The sequence below is a fragment of the Porites lutea genome, chromosome 7 (genome assembly GCF_958299795.1).
Source record: "Porites lutea chromosome 7, jaPorLute2.1, whole genome shotgun sequence".
Lineage (NCBI taxonomy): Eukaryota > Metazoa > Cnidaria > Anthozoa > Scleractinia > Poritidae > Porites > Porites lutea.
In genome coordinates this window covers 10,519,090-10,546,821 of record NC_133207.1, presented here as the reverse complement: position 1 = coordinate 10,546,821, position 27,732 = coordinate 10,519,090, and the positions used below count along the sequence as shown (strand labels likewise).

The 27,732-nt window shown below is 38.9% G+C and overlaps 3 protein-coding genes across 3 annotated transcripts in view; 2 read left to right on the top strand and 1 right to left on the bottom strand.

Moving 5' to 3' along the window:
• LOC140944893 (scavenger receptor cysteine-rich domain-containing protein DMBT1-like) overlaps positions 1-822 on the bottom strand; it is a 47,663-nt gene extending 46,841 nt beyond the window's left edge. The window contains exon 1 of the mRNA XM_073393997.1: positions 664-822. The gene's annotated coding sequence lies outside the window, so the exon portion shown is untranslated. The remainder of the gene's footprint in view (positions 1-663) is intronic.
• A 183-nt stretch (positions 823-1,005) lies between these two features.
• Positions 1,006-11,957, top strand: LOC140944228 (enolase-phosphatase E1-like). Its single transcript, XM_073393359.1, has 7 exons — positions 1,006-1,124; positions 3,860-3,961; positions 5,896-5,993; positions 7,509-7,643; positions 8,810-8,942; positions 9,662-9,785; positions 10,940-11,957. The coding sequence occupies exons 1-7, from the start codon at positions 1,020-1,022 to the stop codon at positions 11,116-11,118; spliced, it is 876 nt and encodes a 291-aa protein (XP_073249460.1). The 5' UTR covers positions 1,006-1,019; the 3' UTR covers positions 11,119-11,957.
• Positions 11,958-16,446: 4,489 nt separating this feature from the next.
• Positions 16,447-25,931, top strand: LOC140944149 (probable 3-hydroxybutyryl-CoA dehydrogenase). Its single transcript, XM_073393276.1, has 8 exons — positions 16,447-16,618; positions 17,409-17,545; positions 17,781-17,886; positions 20,752-20,846; positions 21,249-21,345; positions 22,151-22,249; positions 22,534-22,701; positions 24,665-25,931. The coding sequence occupies exons 1-8, from the start codon at positions 16,555-16,557 to the stop codon at positions 24,838-24,840; spliced, it is 942 nt and encodes a 313-aa protein (XP_073249377.1). The 5' UTR covers positions 16,447-16,554; the 3' UTR covers positions 24,841-25,931.
• The last annotated feature ends 1,801 nt before the right edge of the window (positions 25,932-27,732 follow it).

Here is a 27,732-nt window from a genome sequence, read left to right as displayed (position 1 = left end):
TTCAAATTCAACTTTCCTTTTCATATTCGTAGTTATATTTCCTGTTGTTTAATTTTTATAAGGCAAAAGAAGTTAAATTAAGAAAATTCAAAGGATTAAGATAACCTGGACTAAAAACCAACGAAATTTTCATCTTTCGAAAGATGTGCTTTCCGAATTGGACGAAATTAAAAGTCTGTTTCACAAGTAAGACACGCAAGTTCTTATTTCACATGTAGGCGAGTTAAAAATCTACACAGGATTATGACAGTGTAGCTATACAGCAACATTTTCTTGAGCCCCGTGCGCTGCCCAACAACACTTTCTAATGTCCCCAAAACTTCTTAAATTAATACAAGTCTACTGCATGAAGCACCAGATCATTCTGTGACTTTATAGACTCTTCAAGCAATCAAATATTAAAATTAATAAGGGTTGCCGTGAATAAGAACACGATATGTACATGTACAAGGCTTATGCAGTCATTACGTTACATAAAGAACGATGAATGGCAAATGTCGCGATACCAAGAAAAACCTTCTCGAATTAACGTAAGACATACAAAATATTGAATGAGGGGTGAAATGAAATGGCGAATGCTTGATCTATCGGAGAGACCCGATTGCATTTTTTATTACTTTTTTTTATTATTAAAACAAAAACATCACTGTACTGGTTACAAACCTCCTTCACTTATTTGCCAAAGGATGATTCTGTAATCTTCTTTCAGGTCTCAAGATGCAAAACATTCGTTGTCTTCGAAGTTTTGATAAACTTCAGAAACGACTTCCTCTATGGAGGTGCAGAGCCGAAGAGTCTGTACCAAGCGCTTTAGGTACCAGGGCGAAGGGCAGTCTGGGGATGACCTATTCGTGATCCGGGGCCCACAGACTCAGGGTCCCTCCCTTGGTAACCCTTGGTAGGCTTTGGGATCTTTGTAGCCTCCCCGCAGATGTCCTTTGGGGTTCGTTTGTCACGCATTCATTTCTCCCCTCTCCCCTCTCCAAAGGACGTCTGCGGGGAGGCTAGGATCTTTGAGGATGGCTTCAGGCGTAAAACGCGAACGAAGCGATGGGTTTGATTATGATTATGAGGCGGTTCTGCTGGATATAGAAGGAACAACAACTCCGATATCTTTTGTTAAGGTAACCAATTTATTGATTAGAAATCGAGCAGTAGCAGAATGGCATTTTTCTCGAATATAAAATTCTAGGAAAAGTTTAATAGGCAGTCATGCGTTGCACTGCTGCTAGTTGAGCTTATAAATTTAAAGAAACTTTAAATTTACATTTAACCTTATTATAAGATACTCACTACTCACGAAATACACTGTACATTGAAAACAAAACAACGGCTGTAATTATAAAAGAGGAAGTTTTGTATTCCACACAAACACAGGCATCCCAAGCTGACTAATACTGTGGGGCTTGTTAAAAATTAATAGACTATTAAATACGTACAAAATAACTAGCAATTATTGTATTTTGTCATCGTAGGATATGAAGAATTCTGCGGATCAAGGAGGGTGTTATCCACCCACAGGCGGCCCAAACTCACGTTGCGAGGGAAGGGTGTAATGTAATTTACATAACATATGTGACGCGCCCGTGTCGCATTACAGGCGACCGTTGAAAATATAAGAGACATTGTATGGGAAATATATTACTGAGATCTGCGAACGCGAAATGAATAAAAAAGTCTTACCTGCAATCTATTCCGCTGCGGTTTGGTGTCTGTTTGTCGATTTACTGTTTTTTTGGCTTTATTGCGTAACCACTGTTACTCCTTTCATAGGAAAAGGTCAACGGTCATGTGTAACGTGACACCGGCACGTCAAATATGTTATATAAATTACATTACACCTTTCCCTCGCAAAGTGAGTTTGGGCCGCCTGTGATCCACCAAGGCTGAAGGCAGAGGTTGATAACACCCTCCGAGATCTGCAGAATTCTTCATATCCTACGAAAGCCGAATAGACCTTTTTACCGATACGGCGGCCATATTGAACTAATTTGATTTAAGGAGTATTATAGGATGCCCAGGGGACATGAGCACATTTTGTTTGTGTTTTTGAGCACTTTTCGGGACATTTTTTCTTAAAGTTCTCTTAGAATAAGATCCTTGTGCCGTGTTTGGATGTAATAATGATCGCCTTTTTTCCAAGAAATATACAGTCAAAGATTAGATTTCTAATACTAAACTAGAAAAAGGCGACCATTATTACATCCAAACACCATACAAGGATCTTTTTTCCCATTACAATCTTATTCTAAGAAAACTTTAAGAAAAGATGTCCCGAAAAGCGCTCGAAAGTACAAACAAAATGTGCTCATGCCCCCTGGGCATCCTATAATGCTCCTTAAATCAAATTAATTCAATATGGCCACCGTATTGGTAAAAAGGTCTATTCAATACATTGCTTTATTATTTTTTCAAAATAATTCCAAGTTGAAAATTCCAAGCTAACACATGCTTACCTGGGTCAATGTTAAGTTCATATCAATAGTGCATATGCATCCTTATCGGAGATCAAGGCCTGTTCAAGTCTGCAAATATACTCTAAAAGCTGATGTTGTCTTCTTGCTGTAACTCTTGCCATGTTTTTAGACAATAGTTCGCCGTGAAATGAGTAAAATGTTCTGCCATTCACCATACTCACTTCAAAAACAACTCAAACTCGTCCCCAGGTTTTCCTGGTTAACGGTTCAATAATCTGCAACTTTGCTGCACTTTTGTCATCTGTTCAATATCAATGACAAAATTCTTCCAAATTTGGTCAACAGTAGCTGGTCATGATGAATTATGTGTGTGATTTGAGTCAATCAGAAATGGAGAAATATTTTGAATGAATAATAATATTATTATTAGACTTATTAATGGAACCCAAAAAAGCAGGCTTCATTTTATTTTAAGAAAGGTTCTTGTAGGCTTCATAGATGGTTCCACTCCAGGGGTTAATATACTGTGGATTCAATGTGGTGGTAATTATCTAAGGATTTTTTTGGTTTTAAAAATTTCCCATTATTTCCAAGAATTTTTTTTGGTAGGAAAGTTAAATTTAAGTTGATATTATATTAGAGTGCCTTGATTTGAATACGGATTTTATTTTGGTTTTTTAGTATCACTTATTACAATCTTGAGATTGACAATGTACATGCACCCTGCATATAGGCCAGCCACATAAGTTCATGAGGAAAAGATAAATTCAGATGGTACAATAAAGAAATAATGCAAAAAGCATTTACTGGCCCTTTTAAGTTATCAAGAATTTTTAAGGCACAGAAATTGGACATGGGATCTTTTGGAGGTCAATACTTGGCCGTAAGATTTTTGGGGTGCTTTGATTTTTGACCATACCTGTCACTTTAATTGCGGAGTATCAGTGCTGTCAACTCTCCCGGATAATCCAGGAGACTCCAGATTTTGGACCGTATCTCCCGGTCTCCAGATTAGAGTCTGATATCTCCCAGATAATCGCCAAAGCTGCTATTTCTGGTAGACTCGACTTTCTGACCATAAAATTTCAAATATTTTGCGTTGTTTGAGCCACTGTTAACATGGAATGTTTCCTCATAAATTCTGGTATGCCACTGTAATTTAAGCAATGATGTGGCTAAATATGAACTGTTTAAGTGCTATACAGTCGCATTGATCATGATCAATGAGCATTTTTGGCACAAATGACATCATTTGTTGTGTGATATGATGTCATCTATAATTCCCTCTCTATCAGTTCTCAATATTTGATGACGTAGGGGGTTGACAGCCCTGGAGTATGCACCATGAGTAATGCACACAGGTGAAGATAAATGGTAGTAGGGGTGTGGATGCATTAATATTTGAGATACGACATAAAATGACCATTACATTCTTTTTTCAGGATATTCTTTTTCCATATGCGGAGAAAAATGTGAAGGTATTTCTTGAGAGAAACTGGGGAACAACTCAATGTACAGAGGATATAGAAGCTTTAAGAAATCAGGTATCTTAACTTGACTGAAACTCAGGTCGCTACCATATGGAACCAGATTACCCCCCCCCCCCCCCTTCCTCCCCTGGGTAATAATATATCCATATTGAAATCAGTGGCAATTCCTGTGATCTGATGGTTCTCAGCAGTGTGATTTATTCATGAATCATACTCATACATGTCACTCTAAATCACATCTGTTCTAAATTGCATCATTCATGTGCCATGCACCATTTTTGCTCCAGATCACATCATTTCTGAATACTAAATGAGATGTAAAAGCCTTTTTGTTTCAACTTTTCAACATTTGAGCTCACTCAACTTAAATTTCAGATCACAATGTAAATACTACCGTGCTGTCTTTGCCGTGAAAACCACTCCATCACTTGCTGGTCTAGTTAGGATATTTGGGATATTTGGCCCAGTCTCTTCTACAGCATTGCACAACGAACCTGTATAGTCAATATTCTTGATCGATTTCTTTTATCTTGAAAACCATACTATATGAGGAGCGACATGCTTTTGGCACGATGATAAAAAATAACGGCGATGAAAGGGATACTTTATACTGTGAAACGTTTTCTGGTTACCAGTAACTGAGATTATTATTGTGGTTCTGTGGTCGCATGGTAGTATTTATAAACTTTGTTGGATCAATAAATTGATATTCACGTCTGTTCATTGGTTTTTCTTTTTTCTTTATTTTAATTCATTAATTTTTGTGTTTAGTGAGCCATTTTCTAATGTTTTCTGTGAGGTTCGCTTGCTTGCCACGTTAGCATGGTAGCAAAATTTTTGGATGACAATAATAGGGTTAAGCAATGATGATGGTGACGGCAATGAGAATGGCAAAAAACAATAAGTTTAGATAAGCAAAACAATAACTTTGGATGTGCATCATGCTTTTTTGTACATTTCCATACCTGCCAACCTCCGGAGATCTAAAATCTGGAGACTCTCTATTTTGCACTACACCCCCCCCCCCCCCCACCCCCGAATGTCAACAGCACCAACACCCCCACTCCCTACCCCCTCCGTGCCAACAAATTGCCTTAGGACACTATATGACGTCTTACATGCCGTACATGGGATCAAAATGCGCTTTCATCGTTGAAATGACAAACTAATCTTTGTCATTGACTAAACATGTGCAAAAATGTCCCAGAAACTGTACAATGAATAAAAAAAGTTCGAATTTTGTGAAAAAATGGGCTAAATTTCAAACTAAAGCACAGAAATGCTCAAAAGTCCATTTTATCCGGGAGATTTGGTGCTCTAACTGGGAGATCAGGAGATTTGATGAAAAACTTGGAGACTCCCGGGAAAACCGGGAGAGTTGGCAGGTATGCATTTCGTAGCTGTCATTGCACGACTGCGACATGAAACTTCCTAATTGTCGCGCCTGCTTTATGGAGCAGGTGAACACTAAATAAAAATTTTGTTTTCCTTTCTGTAAACTCAGATACCGTCATTTCGGATTCAACCCCAGAAATTTTGCCAATATTTGACTAATCAAATGAAATTGAATAAAATCAATGAAGTTTGAAACAGTGCAAATTCACTTTTTAAGTGATGTTTTCAGTTTGTTGCCATCCAGAAATTTTGCTACCATGGCAAAGTGACATAACAACTTCTCCTCTCTATTGAAAGGTCTCTGATTTTCAGGGTATCGGCTTTTAGCTGAGGTTTGCCTTATGGATGAAGAAATACGGTAACTAATTTACCATTGGTACTGACTGAACTCTACAATTTCAAAATGACTGTAATAAAGTAGTAATTGAACTTCTTGTCATGCAATTTTGGTCTGAAATCATACTTGTGATTGCAAATCGAACTCGCACTGTGCGCTCATCTGTTTAAAATTCCATGTTGATTTCAGTGTACCAATTGGCCCTCCACTCAGTTCAGTTACCATGTGATTATCAATTTTTTTCTAACTAAATTAGGCTAAAAAAGATAAACACATCATGGAAGGAGTTGTTTCAATTCCTGATCTGGATGATGAAAACCAGTCCAGTGATGATAAGAATGGGGTTGATAGCAGGTACTTATTGATAAAACTTGAAGGTTTTAGTTAATTTTCAAGTGACCTTTAGCTGTCTTAAAAAGTGAGATGAAATGGAGAGAGAATGGTATTTTGCTGAAGTATGGTAAAAAAAATGACATTTCAGTTCACTATAGCACTAATTAAACAGTAGATAAATGCAGAATTATTGTCACACAAACCTGTTTTAAGCTCTGGTAAGTAAGATCATCAGCAGAGCTGATCTAGTCTTTTAACCAGGCAGTCATGAGTTTGACTTCTATTGACTGAGAGAACACTAAGATTTCTCTGTTCTTAGATGCCTGTGTCACCAACTAAAAGACATCAGTTCTCAGCAAAAGAGTAGTAATATGTATACTCAGTCTGGTAAACTACCTAAAATCTCAAAGTATTCGGGTTCAAAAACTAGAACATTGCCATGAAAGATATTAAAGGGACAGGTTCATGGTTCAGCGCATGCTCATTAATTAAATTACTTTTTTCCAATTTGTTCTTAATTCTATCGGTTATTAATCACACTCACATGTATCTCAACGATCTCAAAGTGTATTTCAAAGTAGAAGTGTATTTCAGTGTAACCTGAGGTGGGATGTAGGAGTACTAAATTCGCAGAAAAATTAGCGGATTATGCCAACACTACCTACGTTGAATTTATTGTTGACCCGAAAGGTTTTATTCCATGGTTGATTAATTTACAGCTTATTTCACCTAAGTTGATCAAGTAACTGCCAGGGGAGTGTGCAGATTGGTTCTTTTACATTATTATAACATGATCATCTTGCTTTCATAGACGATACAGCATGTCCCGACAGAAAAACAGCATTTTGATTAACAAGCATGCGCTGAGCCATGAACCTGTCCCTTTAATCATCGTGGATAATGTGTATAGAGGGTTTAGTTTTATCGTTTGTCTCACAATAATTGTCACTTTGATATTGATCGCGACATTTTGACTGCACACTGCAGGTCTTGATCAGACAATAATGTTGACTTGCTGAGGCAAACTATTTGTACCACCATGATTGTGATTATGATTGATTAGTGATGGGTGTATCACAAACCTCGCTCATGGTTGGTGGGTTTTGATCCAACGCATTGTTGGCATTGTGAGAGGAAGAAACTGACCCCTCGACAGTCCGCTGGGGCAGAGGCCGGATGTTATGTTGTCTGATTGTTGGCATCCATGCTTCAGGAATCTCAATTCCACTGTCCCTGTTGATGTTGTTAGGATAAAGTCTTATGTGGATAGCCTCCTTAACCTAGGTTCTGCAGTATAAAAAAAAACAATTTTAAAAAATATTAGAAACAAATCGAGCAGGGTTTTAGAATAATTGTGATGACATTTTGCAAAGTGAAAAAAAGGGTCTGGTTGACAAAATAATTTAATTCCTGTTAAAGGTAACTTTGATTTAAAAATTAACCATTTATTTTTATTAATTTTAAATTAATTTTTTAATAATTTTTATTTCTTTCCCTTAGTTCAAGAAGTTAAAAAAGAAATTTTTTTGTCTTTAGCAGGGAAACTGTCATTGATGCTGCTGTAAAAAATGTCCTTTGTCAAATGAGCTCAGATCGAAAAACAACTGCTTTGAAACAACTCCAAGGTCACATCTGGAAAGAAGCATATGATGATGGAAAAATCAAAGGAGAGTAAGTCTTGTTTTATTCCTTATTCATTAATGGTTAAATTTTTTCTATTTTAAACTGGACCCTGAGTGTCAGGCATTTCCGGTGGGGTAAGAGAGGAAGAGACAAGCTTCATCCTCTAAAATCGTCTTTATCATAACTGCTAACGAAGGCCTGATATGAGCAGAATTCTATTTAAATAATAAGCTACTTATTGCAGGCCTTCTGAAAGGATGTAAAAAACCGTTCGGAAATAATTTGTACAATTGGTTATTTCCCGACACAGACCAATTTGAGGTCTTTTTCCAGCTGAATGTCAGTCTTTACGGCAGACTTTTCAACGATTCAGGCTCTACTATTTGCCAAACATCTTCATCGCTTTCGCTGTTGGTTTGAGAAACTAGAAGTTCAATTCCAAAAACATAGCTGAACAACGTCATCATTGCACGGGCGTGCATAAATAAAGATTTTGTCCATAGCGGCTCTGATAGGACTTATACAGGGCAAGCACGCGCGCCATTGTTATAATATACTAGATTTGAGGATTTCTTTACAATGGTTTTAAGTCCACTGTCTGAAGTAAATTTAGAATGCATTTATAAAGGGGGCTTCGTTTTAGCTCTGGCTAAATCTATATATTATCCGTTTGTAAATGCGTAACACCCATTTGCTGCGGTGCGCGTAAAAATCACTCACTTTTCTCTTTCCCCGCCGCGTGGTGCGTTTCTCGCGTGGTGTGATTTTCACACACGCTCGCGTTTCGGTCGCTCTACTATAGAAAGCTGCCCGCAAAGGGCAGGCAAATAAAGACGATTTACGTAGAGATAAGCATTTTTTGGGCTTGGAAATATTTGAACGAATAATGAAACATTGTCAGTCATCGGATTCGGCTTGCTTAGTATAATATATAAAAAAAAACGTGCATCTCGGAGTGTTTTATCCATACTGATTTTCGACGTCGGGGGATAATACCCCTCGATTTGCATAATTCTTCATCCATGTATCATACTCAGTCTCATTGAAATTACCATTTATTTCACAATAAAAATTGCCTGAACGTAAGCGCAATCGGACAGCACAAGCACAAAGACAGGAATCAACACTTTCCCTTTTTAACGCTTGCATTGTGCCTGTGTCGCTCTCAGTGAGAACTAGGCTTTGATTTTGTTTGTTACAACACTTCATTCCAGCATATTTGATGATGTTACCCCTGCATTCAAACAATGGAAATCAAAGGACGTTAAAATATATATTTATTCATCTGGAAGTGTGGCTGCTCAAAAGCTTCTGTTTGGAAATTCTAAGTTTGGAGATTTATTACAGGTAATCAAACTGAGTTTTGCTCTGTAACAGTTTTTTTCTACTAGAGCTACAGAAAACCTTATGCACAATTTTAAAAAACTCCGAAACTCCTAGCGCCTTCAAAGAAAGCAGCTTAAAATTAGTGGGAGGAAATGTTTCTGTATTCCTGACGAATCAGAAAATTTTGATACGTGATTCACTTTTCTGTTTACACGCAGATGCCTGAATCCGAAACAAAAATATCGACGTGTCCAGCGATTTTGAACACGGAATCTAAAGTGAATACTTTGAATCCAAATAAATATTCTCACCTTAACATCTGTGTGTGTAAACGTTAATGAATCCAAATACCCTATATGTAGTTAACCCGGAAACATTTATGAATTCGGAAAAAGAACTCCCCTTTAGTTCAAAACCTAGCCGTTCTTTGTGTCGTCATGCAACGCTCCTGTGTAGAGAGCAGACTAGTGATAATCTGATAATGACGTCATTGCATATGTGACTGCAAGTAAGTATCAAACACTGACAGACCTGGTGCGCTGTTTTTTTGACAAGTTGTACGGTATTGGTCATCACCACTTCCATTAGGTAATCTTCGTCACGATGTATGTCTTCTTGACGTTATCCTTAATATCATCATCATCATCATTATCAGCATCACTGACACTATTACTACCAACTCTCATAGTTTTTAGGTCAATATGGTTAACATTCTTGGATTTTTTTCTCCTCACCTCTAGTATATAAATGGACATTTTGACACTAATATCGGAGCGAAAATGGAATCAAATAGTTACGAGAAGATAGCAGAAGAGATGAAGATGAAGCCGTCGAGTATTCTTTTTGTTACTGACGTTATTGGTGGTAAGCTTTTAGAGTTATCGTTGTCAAACACATCCATTTTGGCTTTGTTTGAAAACTCTCATTATCAGGCGAAAAAACCTCTCATAGTTCCTTTGTTTAACTAAGATTAAGTCCACCATAACCAAAGGGAGAACGCAGAAAAAAGGTTTTCCTGATTAATAATTCATGGGCGATGGAATGTCTCCCGTACCCTTCAAATACGGCCGTCTCCTCTGGCGAACTCGCCCCTCGCTGCTAGAGACATTTTGCCACCTGCGTCTCCTCGCTCCCCGCCGCTAGAGACATTGCGCGGGAGAGAGTCTCTCCCACGAAACGTCCCAAGCGGCGAGGAGCGAGGAGACACGGCTGTATTCGCAGGCCAGTTCTCCCGTTCTTTTTCGTTAAGCTTTGCCTCCAATGAAATCTTCCGTGAACCTTTCGGCCCGATTAGTTACCCGTGTGGGGTCTCCGAGGTATAGTTAAGACCCGATCCCGGAGATGACCTCCAAAAAGGACTTTACAGATTAAAGGGTGCAAAAAAGCGACACGCCGGAATCTGGGTAATATTCTCGATTAGATGTGGCGCTTCCCTAGTATGTTTTAACTAGTATTGTATGAGGTTGTACATGAGAACGTTGAGTGAGAGTCGCTCATGCAGTTATTAACAAAACTCTTCTTGAGGTACATGAAAAAGGGTTCCATTTTCAATGGAAAGTGTCAGTAATAAAAGGGGTACCTATTTGGTCAGAAGTAGGATATAAAAGGGCTAGCGTCTGGACCTCGGGGCAGAACATGCCTGTATAAAACTTGTACCCTCCCCCCCCTCTTCCGTGCCCTCCAAGCGGGGTTTCTTGTTAATAACAGTTATATGCAAGTGGAAGCATGGGTAAGGATGTATAAGAATTATTGGTTGCCATTTTAATGCTTCGTGTCCTAGCACAATTTTGTTGGAAAATGGCTTCGACAATTCTACAATTTAGTTTATTAGCACCCAGTATAACTTTTTTAGTAAGCGTACGAAAGGTTGAAAACAGGGTATTGGCAATACGTGAAACTTCGAACATTGCGGCAAATGACGAGGCCGCTTAGCTCGTTTAAACTTTGACACTATTTGATCGCGCTTGAATTATTCATTTTCAAACTAAATGTTCTTTTTCCATGTGTTTTTCTCGCAGAGGCAAAAGCTGCTTTACAGGCAGGATTTAAAACTGCTGTCAGTGTTCGACCGGGAAACGCAGACCTCACAGAAGCAGATAAAAAGAAGTTTACAACGATATCAACATTCGATGAGTTGTTTCACGAGACGGCCACGAAAGATTCACCCAGGATAAAGAAAGCAAAACCAGATGTCTGACATAAAAAATGTTGCATGTAGCTGTATGAAAGGAGGGTACGGTCTAAAAAAACTGGAAAGAGGAGAGGGATTTGGATGCTAACCATAGGCAAATTTCAAGTCACCGAAGCCTCTCTATCAAAACGAGGCTAGCTTTCGCATTCTTCGATGTTTTATTGAACTGCAGAATATGAAATATTTTTGATCGGAAAGGATTCCAGTTGGTCTTCCTTTGAAAGTGCGGGTTCTTACAACTTGGAAGACCCCGCAAACAAGCGGTATACTTTCAAAGTTGAAGAAGAAGGACCACCTACCAAGTCAGTATAGCCAAATCAGCTGCAGTGGATAAAAAGAATTTAAGGAAGGCTGTATTTCCTGAAGCTTAATATTTAACCTGAAAACTAGAACCACTACGTGGAACTTACCGGGGCCCAGTGGGACACAGGATTGCATAGATATAGTTTACCTCTCGCACCCCTCCCCCCTCCTCTGTGGAGGCTAATACTTAGTCTGAATTAACTCATGCAGAAGAAAAGCAACAAAATGCATGAGAAAGGAGGATGTTGTTGTAAGTTTGTTCAGGGCAATGTTGTATGCAGACCTTTGCTTTTCTACATTACACTTCTCATAGAACAAACATGCATGTTCATGGAGAGCCTGTAGTGTTGAAGAATCCCAGTAAGTACATGATTTGATGACAGAGAAACAAACTGCATATATGGACATAATAAAATGCTTATTTATTGATGACTGAGTATCATTTGTTAATTCATTGCACATTGAAATGGAGGCATTTGATTGTAATGCAGTGGTTGATACATAGTGGCATTCATCAATATGACCTATTAGTAATTGTAGAGGAAGTATTTCTTTCCTGAACTGGGTAAACAGTAGTAAGTGGTGCAAAGCCTTGATTAGATTCTACTATTTGAATAGTAACATTTAATGCATCTGCAACTGCTTGAATGATAAGTGCATTAGCCCATGTACCTTGAATACACATTTTATTCAGATATCTTAGCCATGAATTTTCGGTATTGCTCTCAATAAATCTCTCTGGGTTGTCTCTCATAAATTGAACCCTAACCTGAGATCAGGCGTTATTTATTTATTTATTTTTTTGCGTCTTTGGTCTCTTCCCGTGAGAGACATAAAGGGATAATAGGGAGAGGGCATGATCTCAGGCTAATTGAACCCCAGCAGTACGTATATGCATATGATGGTTGCTATTGCCATATAATGGATGTGACACAGATCTAAAGAAACAATCACCTGCACCGCCAACATCTATTGATTGTAAACCAAGTTCACCTAATCTTGACTGCATCAAATTCTCGGAGGAAATAGGAGAGATCAACTGCATTGTTGAGCTGTGATTTTGCATTAAAGGTCTAATTATTACTTCATGATGATCAGTGTTGTATTGAGTAGGTCCTGGATTCTTCTCAACATCTTTACGTAGTTTGAAATTCACATAATTGGTCATATGACTCACACAATTGCAAGAAAACAATGATAAATATCGACGTGCTTTTCATTTTAGTTTCATTATCCTGTGATAATACCTGCTAAAGAAAGACAACGAATAAGCTTTCTCGGGTATAGCCATTTTATTTAAGTCAATTATCTTTGGATCGCGTTTGTTATTACATTTATATCGTACATGATAAAGGTTTCTCACCTTATTAACATTAGCGATGGACCTTTGAAAACTTGGGTATGTCAATCGTTGAAATCTTTTTGAAGACAAATTTCTTCAACATGCTATTCTTCTTGTTGAGACCTCTTAGAAGTAGCAGTGGAATTCTGCTTGGTTGACGAGCACGTCTAGATCGCCTTGCAGCGCGTTTTTTAAGATGATATAAAGTTAGCTTTGATAAGTGTTCGCTTTGATTCTCGATATGGAAGGTTCACTCAATGTAGATGGCTTTGATCTGCTTTGATAAGTCGCTTTTATTCTCGATAAGTTTCACGATGGAGGGTTCACTCTTAACTGATCGCTCGTAAATTTGTCTCTCCAAATATTCACTCTTAAATTTTCGCTCATAAACTGCATCGTAAAGGTTGGGGAACGTGTCGTTCCCCAAAAAGCTATTAATCTCTCTTGACTGTCCTCCACGGCATGCCTCGTGCTTTTCAAAATGGCGGATAAGATTTCAATGAGCCACCGATATATCTCAGTCAGCGATATATCCCTAAGAATGTTACGTTGAAAAAACGACAGAAACCGTCTGCATTTTAAGACCAGTGCCAGTCTTCGGCTAGGCCCCGGTAATTAAAGCAGTTTCCCTAGTTTATCTCGCTCGTCTTACATTCTTAACACGTTTAACATTCACCAGGTGGACATGTGATTTTACGTTTGAATCAAGTGGAAATAGCTGTGTTAGTCATAACAGAAATGATGAATTAAAGCACACACAATATCAACGTGCACTTCCTCTAGTAAATCTATATGGGACCAGCGGGAATAAAGTAACTTCGAAGAGACGGATGAGTGTCATCCAGACCCTGACATAAGGGAAGGGGGCTGTCTCCTAAAAAAATTTTTTGGACCCTTCGGGCCTCAGTTTGGTCTAAAAAGAAGGGGGACGGGGGGAGCTGGCCCCTTCCCTGGATCCGCCACTAAATTAGTTAGAATCTGGTGGGCGGAATACAAAACACCGGTTCTTATGGTAGACGCTCCCTTTCCCTTTTCCCTTTTACGCTTTTCTCCCGCTCCCCTACCTTTTTGGCGCTGTTACAGGTCTTATCTCCTCGATTTTGAAGATATGGAAAGTTAATAAAAGCTCGATAAATATCCGATCAATAGGCTTTTAAGGCTCTAGAACATTCTAAGTGTTTACTTTAAAGATGCAACATGATGAATAACCAATTTACTAATAAGCTTTGCATGCAGAAACATAAATATTAACAGTGTGCTTTTTGGGAGTGGGACATCTTGTCTCCAAACTTGACGTCCCTCGGAAGCCAGTACTTATCTTTTTAGTAATTAACTTAGCTAGTTAGGGTTTTGTGGCTTGTTTTTGTTGGCAGATACATCCTATGCATTTGATTATATACGTAGATACGGTCAACGACCAAAAACAAATAAATAGCGAGCTGCTAAGGAACTGAAAGAAAAAAGGGTAAGCAGTTTTAGATAGAGAAAGAGAAGAACATCAGGAAGAATGTAGAACCGCCTTGCGAGTAAGTAAAATAAATCCGTTGTAAGTTTAACTGGCCGATTTTGGTGGAGTTCCTCTCCTTCTCGCCGACACTAAAAAGCATTGTTTACCAGTGGAGAAGCCTTCTTTATCAGTAGCACACAAATAACCTTTATCAGAGGTGGACTGAGTTACGTTCAGCAGAGTGCTGAAAAAGCCAGTTTATGAGTGCTTACCACGCAACCCACCTCCTGCTGGCTTTGCGCGTTTGTCGTCACCTATTTCGCATTTCTCTGTGGCACCTAGCTGTTCAGATAGTGTTGGTCTTGATTTTTTTCACCTTTAATTTAAGCCATGATGAAAATTTACTCAAGCTATGTAAAGAAAAAAATGAAGACATCTACTTGACAGAGAGAGAACTTCAAGTGAGCTGGGTTGCAGCTGTAAACAACTGATTCCGTTCTTCTTTAAGCGTTGCCTTCTTTTGAAGGTTTGGCAACATTTTTGAGTGGGCATAGTAAGGAAATAATAGCCTAATTATAGGTAATTTACAGGTTTAAGCTCGACTGCATATGCATAGTTCCTGTCAGTAAATTCCAAAAACGCCAACCCCCCTCCCCCTAGCCTGAGATCATGCCCTCTCCCTATTATCCCTTTATGTCTCTCACGGGAAGAGGGCATGATACATTTGTTTGTCGGATCACATGTAAAAAAGCCAGAATCTGGACTTTTTTCTGATTGGATAGGAAACAATACGGATGATTTGCGCCGTTCCGATTGGCCAAAATGCCGCCATCCGTTAGTTGTTGTTGATTTCAGTCTGCATTTTTGCTTGCGTAATGAGCAGTGAATACGCACGCGAGTTCGTTATGAAATTTCTGCCGGCTGAGTTTTCTTAAATTTGAAAGATGCCTAAATAGAAATTTCATCCATTGAAATATTTTCCATCTCATCGTATACTTAAAATTCACCGATCATTTGAATGCAATTTGATACCGGCTACAAGTTACAGAAGCGACAAACGGGTTCTCTTTTCAAATAATTCATGAATGGAATCTTGACCTGGTTTGACTGTAATTCGTCCTTCACAAACCTGCGAATTATTCTGAGCGATCTTCGCTTTCACAACACCTTTCAGGTGCTTCAGCCTAATTTTTTTTTCACTGCTTTCGGTACAGTACGAAGTCAACGAGCTTTAACCGGTAAAGTCTTTATTATTTGTAGCTGTTAAAAAGGTGCGGCAGCTCCAGCTAGCAGTATCTCATCACAAAAACAACACATTTAATTTTTTTTTTTAGGAAGCGCCATCTGAACATGGACATACTTTTAAAAAAATTTTCTGTTCCCTAGCTAAAATTGATTTTAAAAGAGACATTATTCGCGCCAAATTTGATTCCCTTATGGTAAACGCTTATTGGCTAATAACATGACAGGTCAAGCAGACGTTAGATTATGTAAATTAGGGGGTGGTTGACGGCTTGTTAAATAAATGTATCAGGCGTTATTTTTTTCCCTCTCGAGCCAAAGAAGCAAAAAAGCAAAAAATAAAAAAATAACGCCTGATCTCAGGTTACCCTCCCCCTGCCCCCGGTAACTCCCAGGCATTTGACTTTTTTGAATGGTTAGCCGTCAGTCAGTTTTCTTTGAGCGCGCAATTTGCTCGCGAAAGCGCCATGTTGAAACTTCCCGAAGAGAGGAGGAGATGGGGCGAGTCATAGGAAGCGGGGAGGGGGCGGGGAGAGAGAAGATTTTCTCCCCTCCCCTTCCCCCCTTTCCTTCTTTCGCCCTCGCACCTACCGTACTAAAGGGTTTGTAAGGGTTATTATTTCTACTCTCCCCAATCTTCCACTGTCGTAAAATCAAAGATGGCGGCTACAACAATATTTTTTAATACGATTTCGCCCACCCAAAATACGCCTGCACTGCAGGCTAAATGCACCCCAACCGCCACTTGTTCCAGATAAAGAAAGCGTCGGATATGAACGATGATCAGCGAAAGAAAGACCAGGTGAAGACCTAGCCTGTGAACAGCCCTTTTTCCCCCATTAACAGATAGCCTGTTCACAGGCTAGTGAACTGACCAGACTATCCGATCGCTTACTCCTGTTACCGAGTGTTACCGAGTATCCGCGTATGACCCGAGCGGACACCCGAGCGGCTCCGAATGTGTCTCGGTTCCAGACCTCACATCAGCTGACCGCAAAATTCAAACAACACAATCCACACAGACTCATGCTCGTTCATCGAAACAGTAATCTTTTCCCCCTTTTTTTCGCTAATCGGATACGATAGCCCCCCTGTGAAATAGTGGCAGATGTTTCGTGATGTACAAGAAGTTGCTGTCTTAGGAGCAGGACTGATGGGAACATGTATTGCAGGTATATTTACCAGTGGGTAAACTACAGCTGAAACTAACATTTTGCCGTCACAGTGATTGAACGTTCGACAACGACAACAACAATCTGTGTTTGTACTTTACTTGCCTTTTCTTGATATATATATTTTTTGAATGAGAGTACTAGCAGCCTGGAATAAAACTTCTAGAGTAAAAAATGCATAAACATCTTTTCCAACAAATAGACGTACTCTACTGCCCCAGCGGGAGGTAGTGGAGCGGGGTAGGGGCCGGGGGGTGCTGGGGTCAGGGGTTTTGGACTTCCTATACACAATACACTGATTCCATATTCAGTTGGATGTATGTACATGTGCAAGTTTGGTTAAATAGTGTGCAAATTTAACTAGTTGTGTGCATGCTTTGGCTCCCCTGTTCATCTACACTGTTAGTTATGCAGTGAGGACGTTGACATCTTATACTTGTACGCCAAAAATGACGGTCAGAAGATGATCCTGTCTCTCACTATTTTAGTGGTCTGGGTGATATAAGTCATATACATCTGAAGAATGAAAACAAAAACGTTAAAATCTGTTCCACACAAGTGTTTATCAAGCAAAAAACCAAACCTCTCGCTTCTATTCATGATGTCTGGGATGTAAATTGAATGGCAAGAGCCTGGGTGTTATCATTTTTATTTTGGTTTGCTGTTAATGAAAGCCTTTGTCAGATACTTGAGTCTCTTGAATAAGTGCTCCCCTAAAGAGCAAAAGAAGGTGAGTGTTCCAAATTAATGTAGCACGCAATGGCTGCTGGTGTTGTTTTGTCTTGTACAGGTGAGCTAGCATACCACGGTCATCGAGTTAAGGTGTATGACAGAAGTAGACAAGCACTGGACCATGCTCACAATGTACTGGGAGAACACAAAGAGAAGCTTAGGAGAGAAGAGCTGATGATCACTTGCAACTTTGTTGTGAGTAGTTTATTATGATAGCATAAGGGAGTTTTAACACCACATGTGAGTTCCAACACCAAATGTTGATCTATACACATTTTTGGATGGTCAGTAAAATCCTCAAACAAATTTTCAAGCCGTGGTGGTGCAATAATAATATTATAGTTATAGGGTAATACATACTGTAGAAGTACATTGTATGCCATGAATGTGTGGACTCAACATGGATTTTGTTTATTGAACTTGTTTTTAGGGTACAGTGACTTTTACTGAGGACCTTGAAAATGCTGTTAGGAATGCTAGCTTCATCTTTGAAGCTGTTTTTGAGGATCTTGCTGTTAAGCAAAACCTGTTTGAAAGTAGGTAATTTGATAATGTCAGCCTCTGATCCCAGGTTCACATTGATTCTATGGATGTGTAGTAGGATATTAGTAAATATAAGAGCAAGGAGTTTAAAATGATATTTAACAATTAGGGAATGAGGCTGAGTATCTTATGAAGAATTATGGAGATTGAGGAGGGTGTTATCCGTCGAGGCCGTAAGCCCAGGTGGATAACACCCTCCCAGATCTCCATTATTCTTCATATGATACGAAAGCCGAATTCAATAATTGTTTTATTATTCATTCAAAATAATTCCTAGTTTAAAAAGATAGCTCAAACAAGCTTACCTGCATCGATGTTAAGTTTATCTTCGATAGTTTACGTTTAGGTTTGTCCATCTCTGCAAATATTCTCCAAATAGCAGATGTCGCCCTCCGAGTTGTGTCTTCTTGCTGTTTTTGCTATCTTTTTAGCCATTATTTCACCTAGTTCCTGCTGTAGTTCTTACTCTTGAAATGAGTGAAGTGTCCGCCATTTTAGTTTTTACAACGAAAACAATTCAATCTCGTCCCCAGGTCTTCTCGGTTAATGGTGCATTAACCTGTAGATGACTGCATTTTTGACGTCATTTCCTCATTAAACACAAAATTCTTCCAAATTTGGTCATCATTAACTGGTTATGGTGAATTATGTGTCTGCTTTTAGCCAATCAGAATTGGGGAAATATTTTGAATGAATGATAATAATTATTATTGAATGAGGCTGAGTATCATCTGAAAAATTATGGAGATTGAGGAGGGTATTACCCATTAGAATCTGTTAGCAATCTGTTAGCAGATGTCGTCCCTCAAGTTGTCTTCTTGCTCTTCTTACTTTTTTTAGCAAATAATTTGCCTATTTATTCCTCGTGAAACGAGTGAAATGTTCCTCCATTTTTTACTCACTACCAAAACAACTCAACCTCGTCCCCAGGTCTTTCAGGTTAACAGATCAATAATCTGGCAATTTGTTGCATGATTGAGGCCATTAATTTTTTTTCACACATCGTAAAATTCTTCCAATTTGGTAAGCTATAGCTGGTTATATGATGAATTATGTGTGTGATTCTAGCCAACTCAGAAATGGAGAAACATTTTGAATGAATAATTAAACCATCATTGTTTGTAGGTCTTGGCTTCTCATAGCGATCATGCCAAAATAGCTCTAATTGTAAGAAGTTATAATACTGCAAATTAAAAACTTGTGTACCGTAGATTAAAAACTCATGTATGAGCCACTTAGAGTTCATCTAATCAAATAAGTCAATCACTCAAAAGAACTACTGGCAAACAAGGTTTGGGATTGGCATCTAACTTTGAAAGGCTGTAATTATCTGCTGACGCCAAAGGCTGAGATGGATAACACTCTGCCAGATCTGTATGTTGTTCACATCATGCAAGATCTTTATGTGTATTATCCACCTCTATATTAGCTTGCGTAGGGGGTGCTAGTTTCTTTTTGAGCGAAGGAAGAAATCTCAAGGGTGCACAAGGGGAGAAATGGAGAGGGGGTTCCCGCAGCAGAGACCCTTGTTTTCCATTTATGCCCCCAATTAATAACGTGACAGTGCTGCATTAACTGACAAGAAATACAAGCAGATCGTCTATAAACGCAAACAATATGAAACAGACATCAGACCCAAAATGAAGAAAAACCTCATGCATAAAGCAAACAATGGAATTTTAGAATAATACTTATAGGGGCAGCCAAGCAGAATGAACAAACAAACAGCCTTACCTCAGTCCCATTCAGTCCCGCTGTCAATAAAGGATGTTGCTGTATTCTTGTTGAACAATGATGGTGATTTTAATGAAATTCATTAATCTTTTGTCCAACTCTGCATAGCTGATGCTATACGATGTTATAAGTTCCTTGCAGTATTTCTTTTAGAGTGGTTTTCACTTGACTGTTGAAAGGGATTGGTTTTGGTTTTGGTTTTGGTTTTACTATGCCCTTTGGTTGGCTAGTGTATTTGCTTTGGTTTTGGTTTTACGACAGTCAAGTGAAAACCGCTCTAAAAAGTCCAGTTTTTCTTCCAAAACACACATGCTGATATTCCTATAGAAGTTACCTTGGCTGCTTGATCCTGAATAAAAAATTGTGCTTTGCAAATATGCGGAAATAACGGCAATGCTTGTAAAGATGGTTCCGGCCCACGTCAAACTCAGTTGGCAATAGTGCCAAGAGATCTTTATTGAAAAAGACGGCCCAGTGCTCTTTGAAAATGAATGAACTGTAATCAAACATCTCTTGGAGCTAAGCTAAACAGTTTCTCAGCCATGTGTCATGCCGCATGTTTTTTTTGTTTGCAAGACTTGAATTTCCATCTACTGACAAATAATACATTGAGGTGACTTAATTTTTTTTCCAAGAGGCGTTCGCTAGCCAATGCCATTCTATGCACTGTCAGAGAATGTAGAAATGGAAAACTAGGGCCTTTGTTGCAGGTGCCTCCTCCTCCCTTTGCATGTTTACCTCGCAAGGCCTGTTAAAAAAAACATGACCATTGCCAGGCTTCCCCCATCAGTATCTTCAAAATAATTTCCAATTCATCTGAAGTTTCAGGGTATGTATGTTTTCTCTATTAGAAATTGTTTCCTTACAAATGTTCAGTTAACATAATTTGAGAGGCTATTCTATGTATCACTAAGTATTTGAGTCGTCCAACCATTTATATTGGACAGCTTATGTCATTTGTCTAATGATTATTTATATTGGACAACTGGTGTAGTTCTTTCAAATTAATTTTGGTCAGTGCATGTCAGAATGTTTTGAAAAATAAATCACGTATTTAATCCCAATCAGAAACTGACAGCTGCTTTGAGTGAATTTTTACTGTTGTTACATGTACTTAATAAAAGGTGCATCAAGAATATGCCGCCAGGAGGCCATTATTTCCAGCAACACCATTCAACTTGACGTCAGTGAAATTGCATCAAAAGCCTGTAGCCCTGAGGTACTCAGCATGCTGATACACTGATAAATCCTGGTATTGCATTTAATTAAGGTTGATGAAATAATTGTCTCAAGCTGTATCTATGATTACTATGTTTAATTACAAAGTACGCAGGTGCCCCAGGCTTGTGAAATTTGCTCAAATTCTCCATTCATACTTGTAATAACATACAACTGTAGGGAGAATTTTAACATTTCACAAGACTTTGTGTGAGCGTTAACAATAACTAAAAAGTAACTGTAGAGTAACTTTCAATGTTTCCTAGTTGGTATTTCCAACAAATTGTAGTGTCGTAACTTTACCCCGTACTGTAATTTTATAGTGTTATCACTGAGCCTGGGTTACCTGTGCAATGTGCAGTGTTTATCACTTTGTTGCTGACACTACTCTCATTTTTTCAAGCGCTGTTTGGGCATCAGATTTCTATATCCTGTATATTGTATTGCTGAAGTGGAGATAACTCTTGCCAAGCAAACTAATCAAGATTCCATTGAAAAAGGTATGTTAATTGTTCTGTCAGTGTGGTTTGAGGAATTCATAATAAATAATGATAGTAGGATACGGTGGTGTCTAGCATTCTGTTTCCAAAAACTTTCATTTAAAAATGAAGCTATAAGACTTTTGTTGTGAAAGTGAGTTTTATTTGCCTGAGAATTTAAAAAATCATTTCGTATCAATGGCTTTGTACTCAGCCTCGCTTTGAAACAGAGGCTTGAGGTAACTGGGAAATGGCCTATAAGCTATTCTGTCTTCATGTAAGCATGAGAGTGATTAAACAAAAAAGTGACCTGATTTGTCTAATCAAGTATCATGAGTATGACAGACAGAACTGCACTACCCTGTGGGAAAGGAACTGTCCCTCTGATGGTGTATATAGAGGGGGTTCGTTTTTCAGGATTCAGGTATAAAACAGGTATATGAGAATGGTTCATGAGTTGATTATTTTATAAAAGGGTGGGAACATCTGTTCTGGACCAAGAAAAAGAATGAGGACGAGACCCTGCAATTAGGAAAGTAAACATTTTCCAAGTCTCTTGCACAGAAACAGGAGATAACAAAAAAGTGACAGATCTCTTGTCCGAGCAAATTGGGGTGAAAAATTTAGAGTACTATTTGCATAATATAACACTCACAATCTATGCTGTTCATTTGCAAATCTAAAAGAAGTATTAGATAGCAAGGTTTCATTACAAGAATAAGGACTCATATAAAATAATCTCCCCCTTTTTTGTTGAGAACATGATGACTGTACTTTTGCCTACTTTATTGCCTACATCTTTTTGTCACTTTTGTTTTGTTTGTAGTTCGACAGTTTCTGGAAGGGATGGGTAAAACTCTCTTCTTTCGCTCTGGGAACACACCTCTTGTTTTAAGTCATGCGCAAGTTGAAGAACGCAAAAGAGGTTGGTACATGTAACGAAAATTGCATTAGCTAATGGCCGATTTGAACTTTTCAAGATTGGCTGCTCATATTCCCCATCCCCACTTCTTGGTCAAATTGTGATCAAATGGAATAGAATTGTGAAAGATACATTCATTTATTCGTGACTTGTAAGCAGCTGACAGATCTGGAGAGTTCGTATCTCCAGTTCCTACTAGGTTTTTTACTCAGACTTTGCTTGTCAGTTTATCCGATAATAATATGGTAATTGTTTTGGCTGTGGATTACTTCTCACTCTATTCATAGTTCAGAGACAGCGGCTTAGAACACTGTTACAAGAAGGCCAGGTTCCTGTCTCACAGCTGCCAAACCTTGATGCTGGACACGGCGGTTTGTATTCTTTACACGCCCAACAAGAGCATACTTCAGAACAGCAGCCTGCATCCCAAGAGGTGGGGCCTAGCAGCGCTGAAGGTATGGTTAATGACTGACATTTCTTTGCAGATTTTGGTGGTTATTATTGAAATATGTTAACTGAATTTTCCATTGTTTTGATTTTCCACTTTTTTTTTTTTTCAAGATTAAGAAATGTAGTACACAGTTTTGAATTCACTTGCCAGTGCTGACCATTGATACGGAGTTACGTGAGCGCACTGAACACTTTACCTCAAACTTTGTGTACACCTAATAGCCCACATTTGATATATTAATTAAAATTCTAACATGATTTCGTGGCTTTCTGGTCAGTTTTGGTTTAGTGTTCTTTGTGCCCAAATCTCTTGTGGGAATTGCGGACAATGGTCGACAATGGAGTCATAGAAAATTGGCAATTTTGACCCTATTGAATGAAGAACACTTTACTTTTCATCTTCAGTACAAACATTCTGGTACGTTTGCTAACCATACTGATATGAACAACTGTCTTACTAAAAAAATCCGACAATGTGCATTCTAGTAACTGTATTGAAAATGCGACCCCATTATAGTAAACCCATTCTTGAAAATGCGACCCCATCCAGCGGCACATCCCCATTAGCCTCTTATAAGAGAGTAACCCTCCCCCCCCCCCGGGTTATTAGTAAGCCTAATTTAATTGATTTTTGGTTATTTCCTTTTTTCCTTTTCCCTTTTAGCATTTTTCTAAGACAACGTTATTGCAATTTATTAAGTGTACACAAGTCTCTTACTGTTCAGTATTAAAGGGTTTATAAAGCCTCAGTTGTGTGACGAATTGTGTCGTTGATCTACCAATATTTCCCACACTGGCAATAAGTTAATGCCATATTTAAGTACGGTGATAATCTTAATCGTTTGCAAAAAATTAAAAAAAGCTGAAATGACAGCAACAAGGAAACAACAACAACAACAATAATAGTAATAATAATAATAATAATAATAATAAAATTAAGAACAACACAACTTAATAATAATGTTAATTTAATACTGACTCGTCCCCAGTCGTCTATTTAGTAAGTGGTCACGGAACGGTTGCTGGAGACTAATATATAGTTTAAGCCCGGGCTAAAAGCGAATTTCTCCGTTATATACTAATAATTTAGTTAAACAAAATATAAAATCGTGTAATGCGCAGCGACGGCAACAAAAACGGAAAAAAAATAGATCCAATAAGCCAAAAAAACCCTTTTTATACATGCAACACACTTTTTGTACATTTCTTTCGGAGTTTGCCGTTGAGTTTGCACCACTACAACGTGGAACTTCCAGAAACTTCCTAGTTACACGTTTTATGGAGGAAATGTTGTATGTGTTCCTGTTCTCTCTCTCTTTTTTTTTTCAATGGCACTCATTTTCAACTTGGTGGCCGCAAGCATTTCTCATTTTCTCACCGCCGCTATGAAATTTTCATGTTTTTCTTCAAGCGAAATTGGTCTTCTTTGTTTTTTTATATCTCGCTCTAGCTCTTTCTCTGTTATCCACGTCAATGTAGACATTAAAATTCAGTCGAAAGAAAGACTCGGCTTTGTTGTTGTTTTCTTTTCTCTCTGAAAGTTTGGGTGGCCATGCGATTTACCGCCGAAACGCGCGGGTGCTTGTAACGCGAAATTTCACCACGGCTTACTTGAATGGGTGGACGTATGTATGTGCGCATGGACGATTTTTTCAGAACCAAAATTTTTTGGATGCATAGATAACCAAATTTTCTTACCCATGGTGCTCCCTTGTGCGCGCATCGCGCGCGCGATGTCTCCGCTATTACAAGCTATTACGACATGACGGCGAAAAGGACGATGGGAAGAAGAGAGGGATAATTCCTTTTCCCCTCTTCTCATCTAACCCTGTGCGCATTCTCCTCGCGCTTTCCTCGTACATATTATTAAATAGGAGACAAAAAAAGACGACTGGAGACGAGTAAGGTTTTTGTATGTGAGGACTCTTTTCTGATTGTGTCATTGTGTTGTTTCCGAAATGTTTGTAGCTGCTCCTCCGACTGAGTGTGTTGTTTGTATGGACGGTGCGAGAGACAGTCTGCTGGTTCCATGCCACCACTTATGTGTTTGCATGACCTGTGCAAACACTCTGAGGACAGATCATGGACTCTGTCCCGTCTGCCGACAAAATATCACTGACGTCATACACGTGTATCATCCTTAAAGGGCACTCAAACTGGCACACACTCAACAGATGCAGCTCATCTGGACCTCTGCACGCCGCGTTGCCAACGAAGTGAACTCAGTGCCGCTGATAGACATTTCCAGCGTTGGTAACAAAGTCATGAAAGACAGATGCTGCCATCATAATATGTACCTTCATGGCAAGGTGAGGCAACTTTAACCTTCGAAGTTTCATCACCGTGCTCTGAAGACTGAGTACTTGAGCATCGACTATCAACATAATCCATACGTCTAAGCTTCCTTGTCGCCAGCAAGAATGTTCCGTTTTGCGCAGGTAACTGTCCAAGATGCTTTTTTTCCTTTTCGACATAATTTTGACCCAGGAAATTCTCTTCGAATTCCTGCTGCCAGGCTCTGCAAAGATGTGACTCCGCTTTTGGGATTGACGAGTATGTTTTATCCATTTGATATGATCATTTTTTTCCCTATGTATTTTAAAATTGTAGAGCTATTGGTTGTTTACCGCTTCCAAAAGTTTCCGGAAAATGCGCTTGGAAAGTAAAAGGAACACGAATTTTTGGGTCTTTCCAGTGGGAAATTTCCGGGAGCAACGGATTGGAACATGTAAATGAAGGTAGTCCTGTTTTCCGGACAGATTGTTCCAAACAGAAATTCAAGGTCTATTTCTTCAAAACCATCTTTGATAACAGTTTCAGGCCTTCGCGCGGCCGCTTTTCTGTAAGTGCAACTGATTTGTACTAATAGAAAACGCAGTTCCCGGGGAGACATTTACTAGTCCTGAATTTTGCTTACTTTGTGCCCAAACCGTGAATCAACCAGTTTGCCGATTAAGTGCGCTAGATAAACAACCATTTTGCAGATATGCTTCAATAAATGTATTTCTTTAAAACCTATTTCTGTTTAGTTTGCTTTATCTCTTCTGTTGTAGTTGCTAAACTTTATCGCTTTTGTGTTAAGTCTAGTTGTGTTAATTTCGATCATTGTCGGATACAGCTACTACTGATAAGATACACTGTAATCCATTCTTTGTCCTGCGTTAGGATGTGTCAGAGACTATATAAGCAAGATAAGTCATTCTCTTTTGGTGGTAATAATATCAGGGTCACCCAACGAGAATATAGTTGAAAACCACTTAAACATAGCATTGTTAAACGTATTTTAGTATTTAAACGTTAGATATAGGCATATTTTTATCTCCTAGAAATTTGTCATCTGTTCGGATTTCCTAGCTGAAAGTCTAGTGATCCGAAAATTATAGGGATCAAACCTTACCTTTTCGAAAATTTCAGCCAGAAAAAAGGCTCCCGAAAATTCTAGGTGACCTTTTAAGGGTAAAAATCTGTTAAGAATAGACAATTACAGTAGTTTTTAGATGTTCGAAAATCCTAGGAGAGGCAGGCAAGCAAGAAATTTTACAACAAATGTTCCGAAAATTCTAGATCTCAAATCGTCTTCCGAACAGATATTTTCTCAAATTGTCGTTGGGTGCCCCTGTAATATTGAGGTGCAAAAGGGTAAAACGACCGAGTATTTAAGGCAGGAGCGTAGCGTTCATATAGTACGCACGTACGCCCGTGCGTACATGTAGAACTGAAATATTATGGAAAAATTATATACCTGTTATCTCCTGAAAAAGCCTTTTTTCATCATTAAATCTGAATGACTGATACATTTTTCGCACTATATTGGTGTCGTTGTGTTAATATTTCTTTTACCTTTCATAATTCCATAATTCTGATGGCGTCACTGGCCTCTCTTTTCCGTAAACATTTTACCCTGTACAAGTGTCCTGCAGGAAACGCTGGAAATGGCATTTCCTAGACCCTCAATTCAAAGATTTTCTGGGGAAGCTTGCTCCCAGTCCTTCCTACGGTTAGGCCGCTGTCACAGCGTTTTGGGCATCCCCGCGTTTGGGCATCCCCATTCCCAAATCCCTAGCGTTTTGGGCATCCCCGGTGGGGGATGCCAAAAACGCTGATCGCTTCGACTTTGCCTAAATTATTTCAGACTGGGGAAAAGTTGGGATTGTCAGTCACGAATTTACGGCTGAATAGTGTAGATGCATGTTAGAATTATATCGTCTGACACTTTTCGCCGGGTTTATTGTGCAGAAAAAAAACCCATAGGCAGTAAACGTTGGCTTAATTAAAACGGGACGAAACTGAAATTTACAACCGCATAACATCCCTTCGCTGTACAACGCTTCATTGTTTGCAACGCTTCAATTTTCTCTAATAGAACTGTTTACCAGCGAGAAATGCCGCAATCGCCGGCAGCTGCGATCGTCTGTTTCCAAACAGCCAAAAACAAGAATACTAAACAAAACAATCAAAAGATAAACATGAATACAACTGCGTTTTGCGGTATTGAATTCATAGTATGCATGACATTTGAGGCCTGTACAACTTAACCCCGCAGCGCTACTTGACACACAAAAGGCTGTCACACAATTTCTACAGAAGCCTCTTGCACCTACGGGACAGAAGAAATCTGTTGCCGTTTTGAGATGTAGTAGGGGCTTCTATTAAATCAATTCCGACCGAGTACCACACCTTGGGAACAACCTTCACAGGGTGCAAAAGTATTATCGCGGCCGGCGTGTCCAGAAAAAGGAGCAGAGTAGCACTCTTCGAAGACCCTCGCTTTCTCTTCCTCGGTGAGCAATTCGTCGAAGCGCTGTGCCATCCTTCTCCGTGGCCACCTAGAACAAAGACTCTAATTTTGAGTCATACTCGAACTTTTTGGCAAATTTCGCTTAGTCGTTTTTTTGCTTTGTAAAGCCTTCCGGATAAGCCTTCTTTTCAAGATACTGGAAAAGATCTCTATATTTAGCGGAAGCCATCTCTAAAACGTTTTCGATTTTCCCGCGAAATCCAGCATTTTTTTGGAGGGGATGACCAAAACACTAGTG

Coding starts and splice junctions, on each gene's coding strand:
- LOC140944228 (XM_073393359.1), top strand. CDS start 1,020: ATGGCTTCAGGCGTAAAACGCGAACGAAGCGATGGGTTTGATTATGAT. Junction 5,994..7,508: donor AAGAATGGGGTTGATAGCAG/GTACTTATTGAT, acceptor TTTTGTCTTTAG/CAGGGAAACTGTCATTGATG. Junction 9,786..10,939: donor TGTTACTGACGTTATTGGTG/GTAAGCTTTTAG, acceptor TTTTTCTCGCAG/AGGCAAAAGCTGCTTTACAG.
- LOC140944149 (XM_073393276.1), top strand. CDS start 16,555: ATGTTTCGTGATGTACAAGAAGTTGCTGTCTTAGGAGCAGGACTGATG. Junction 21,346..22,150: donor TCAAGATTCCATTGAAAAAG/GTATGTTAATTG, acceptor TTTTGTTTGTAG/TTCGACAGTTTCTGGAAGGG. Junction 22,250..22,533: donor AGTTGAAGAACGCAAAAGAG/GTTGGTACATGT, acceptor CTCTATTCATAG/TTCAGAGACAGCGGCTTAGA.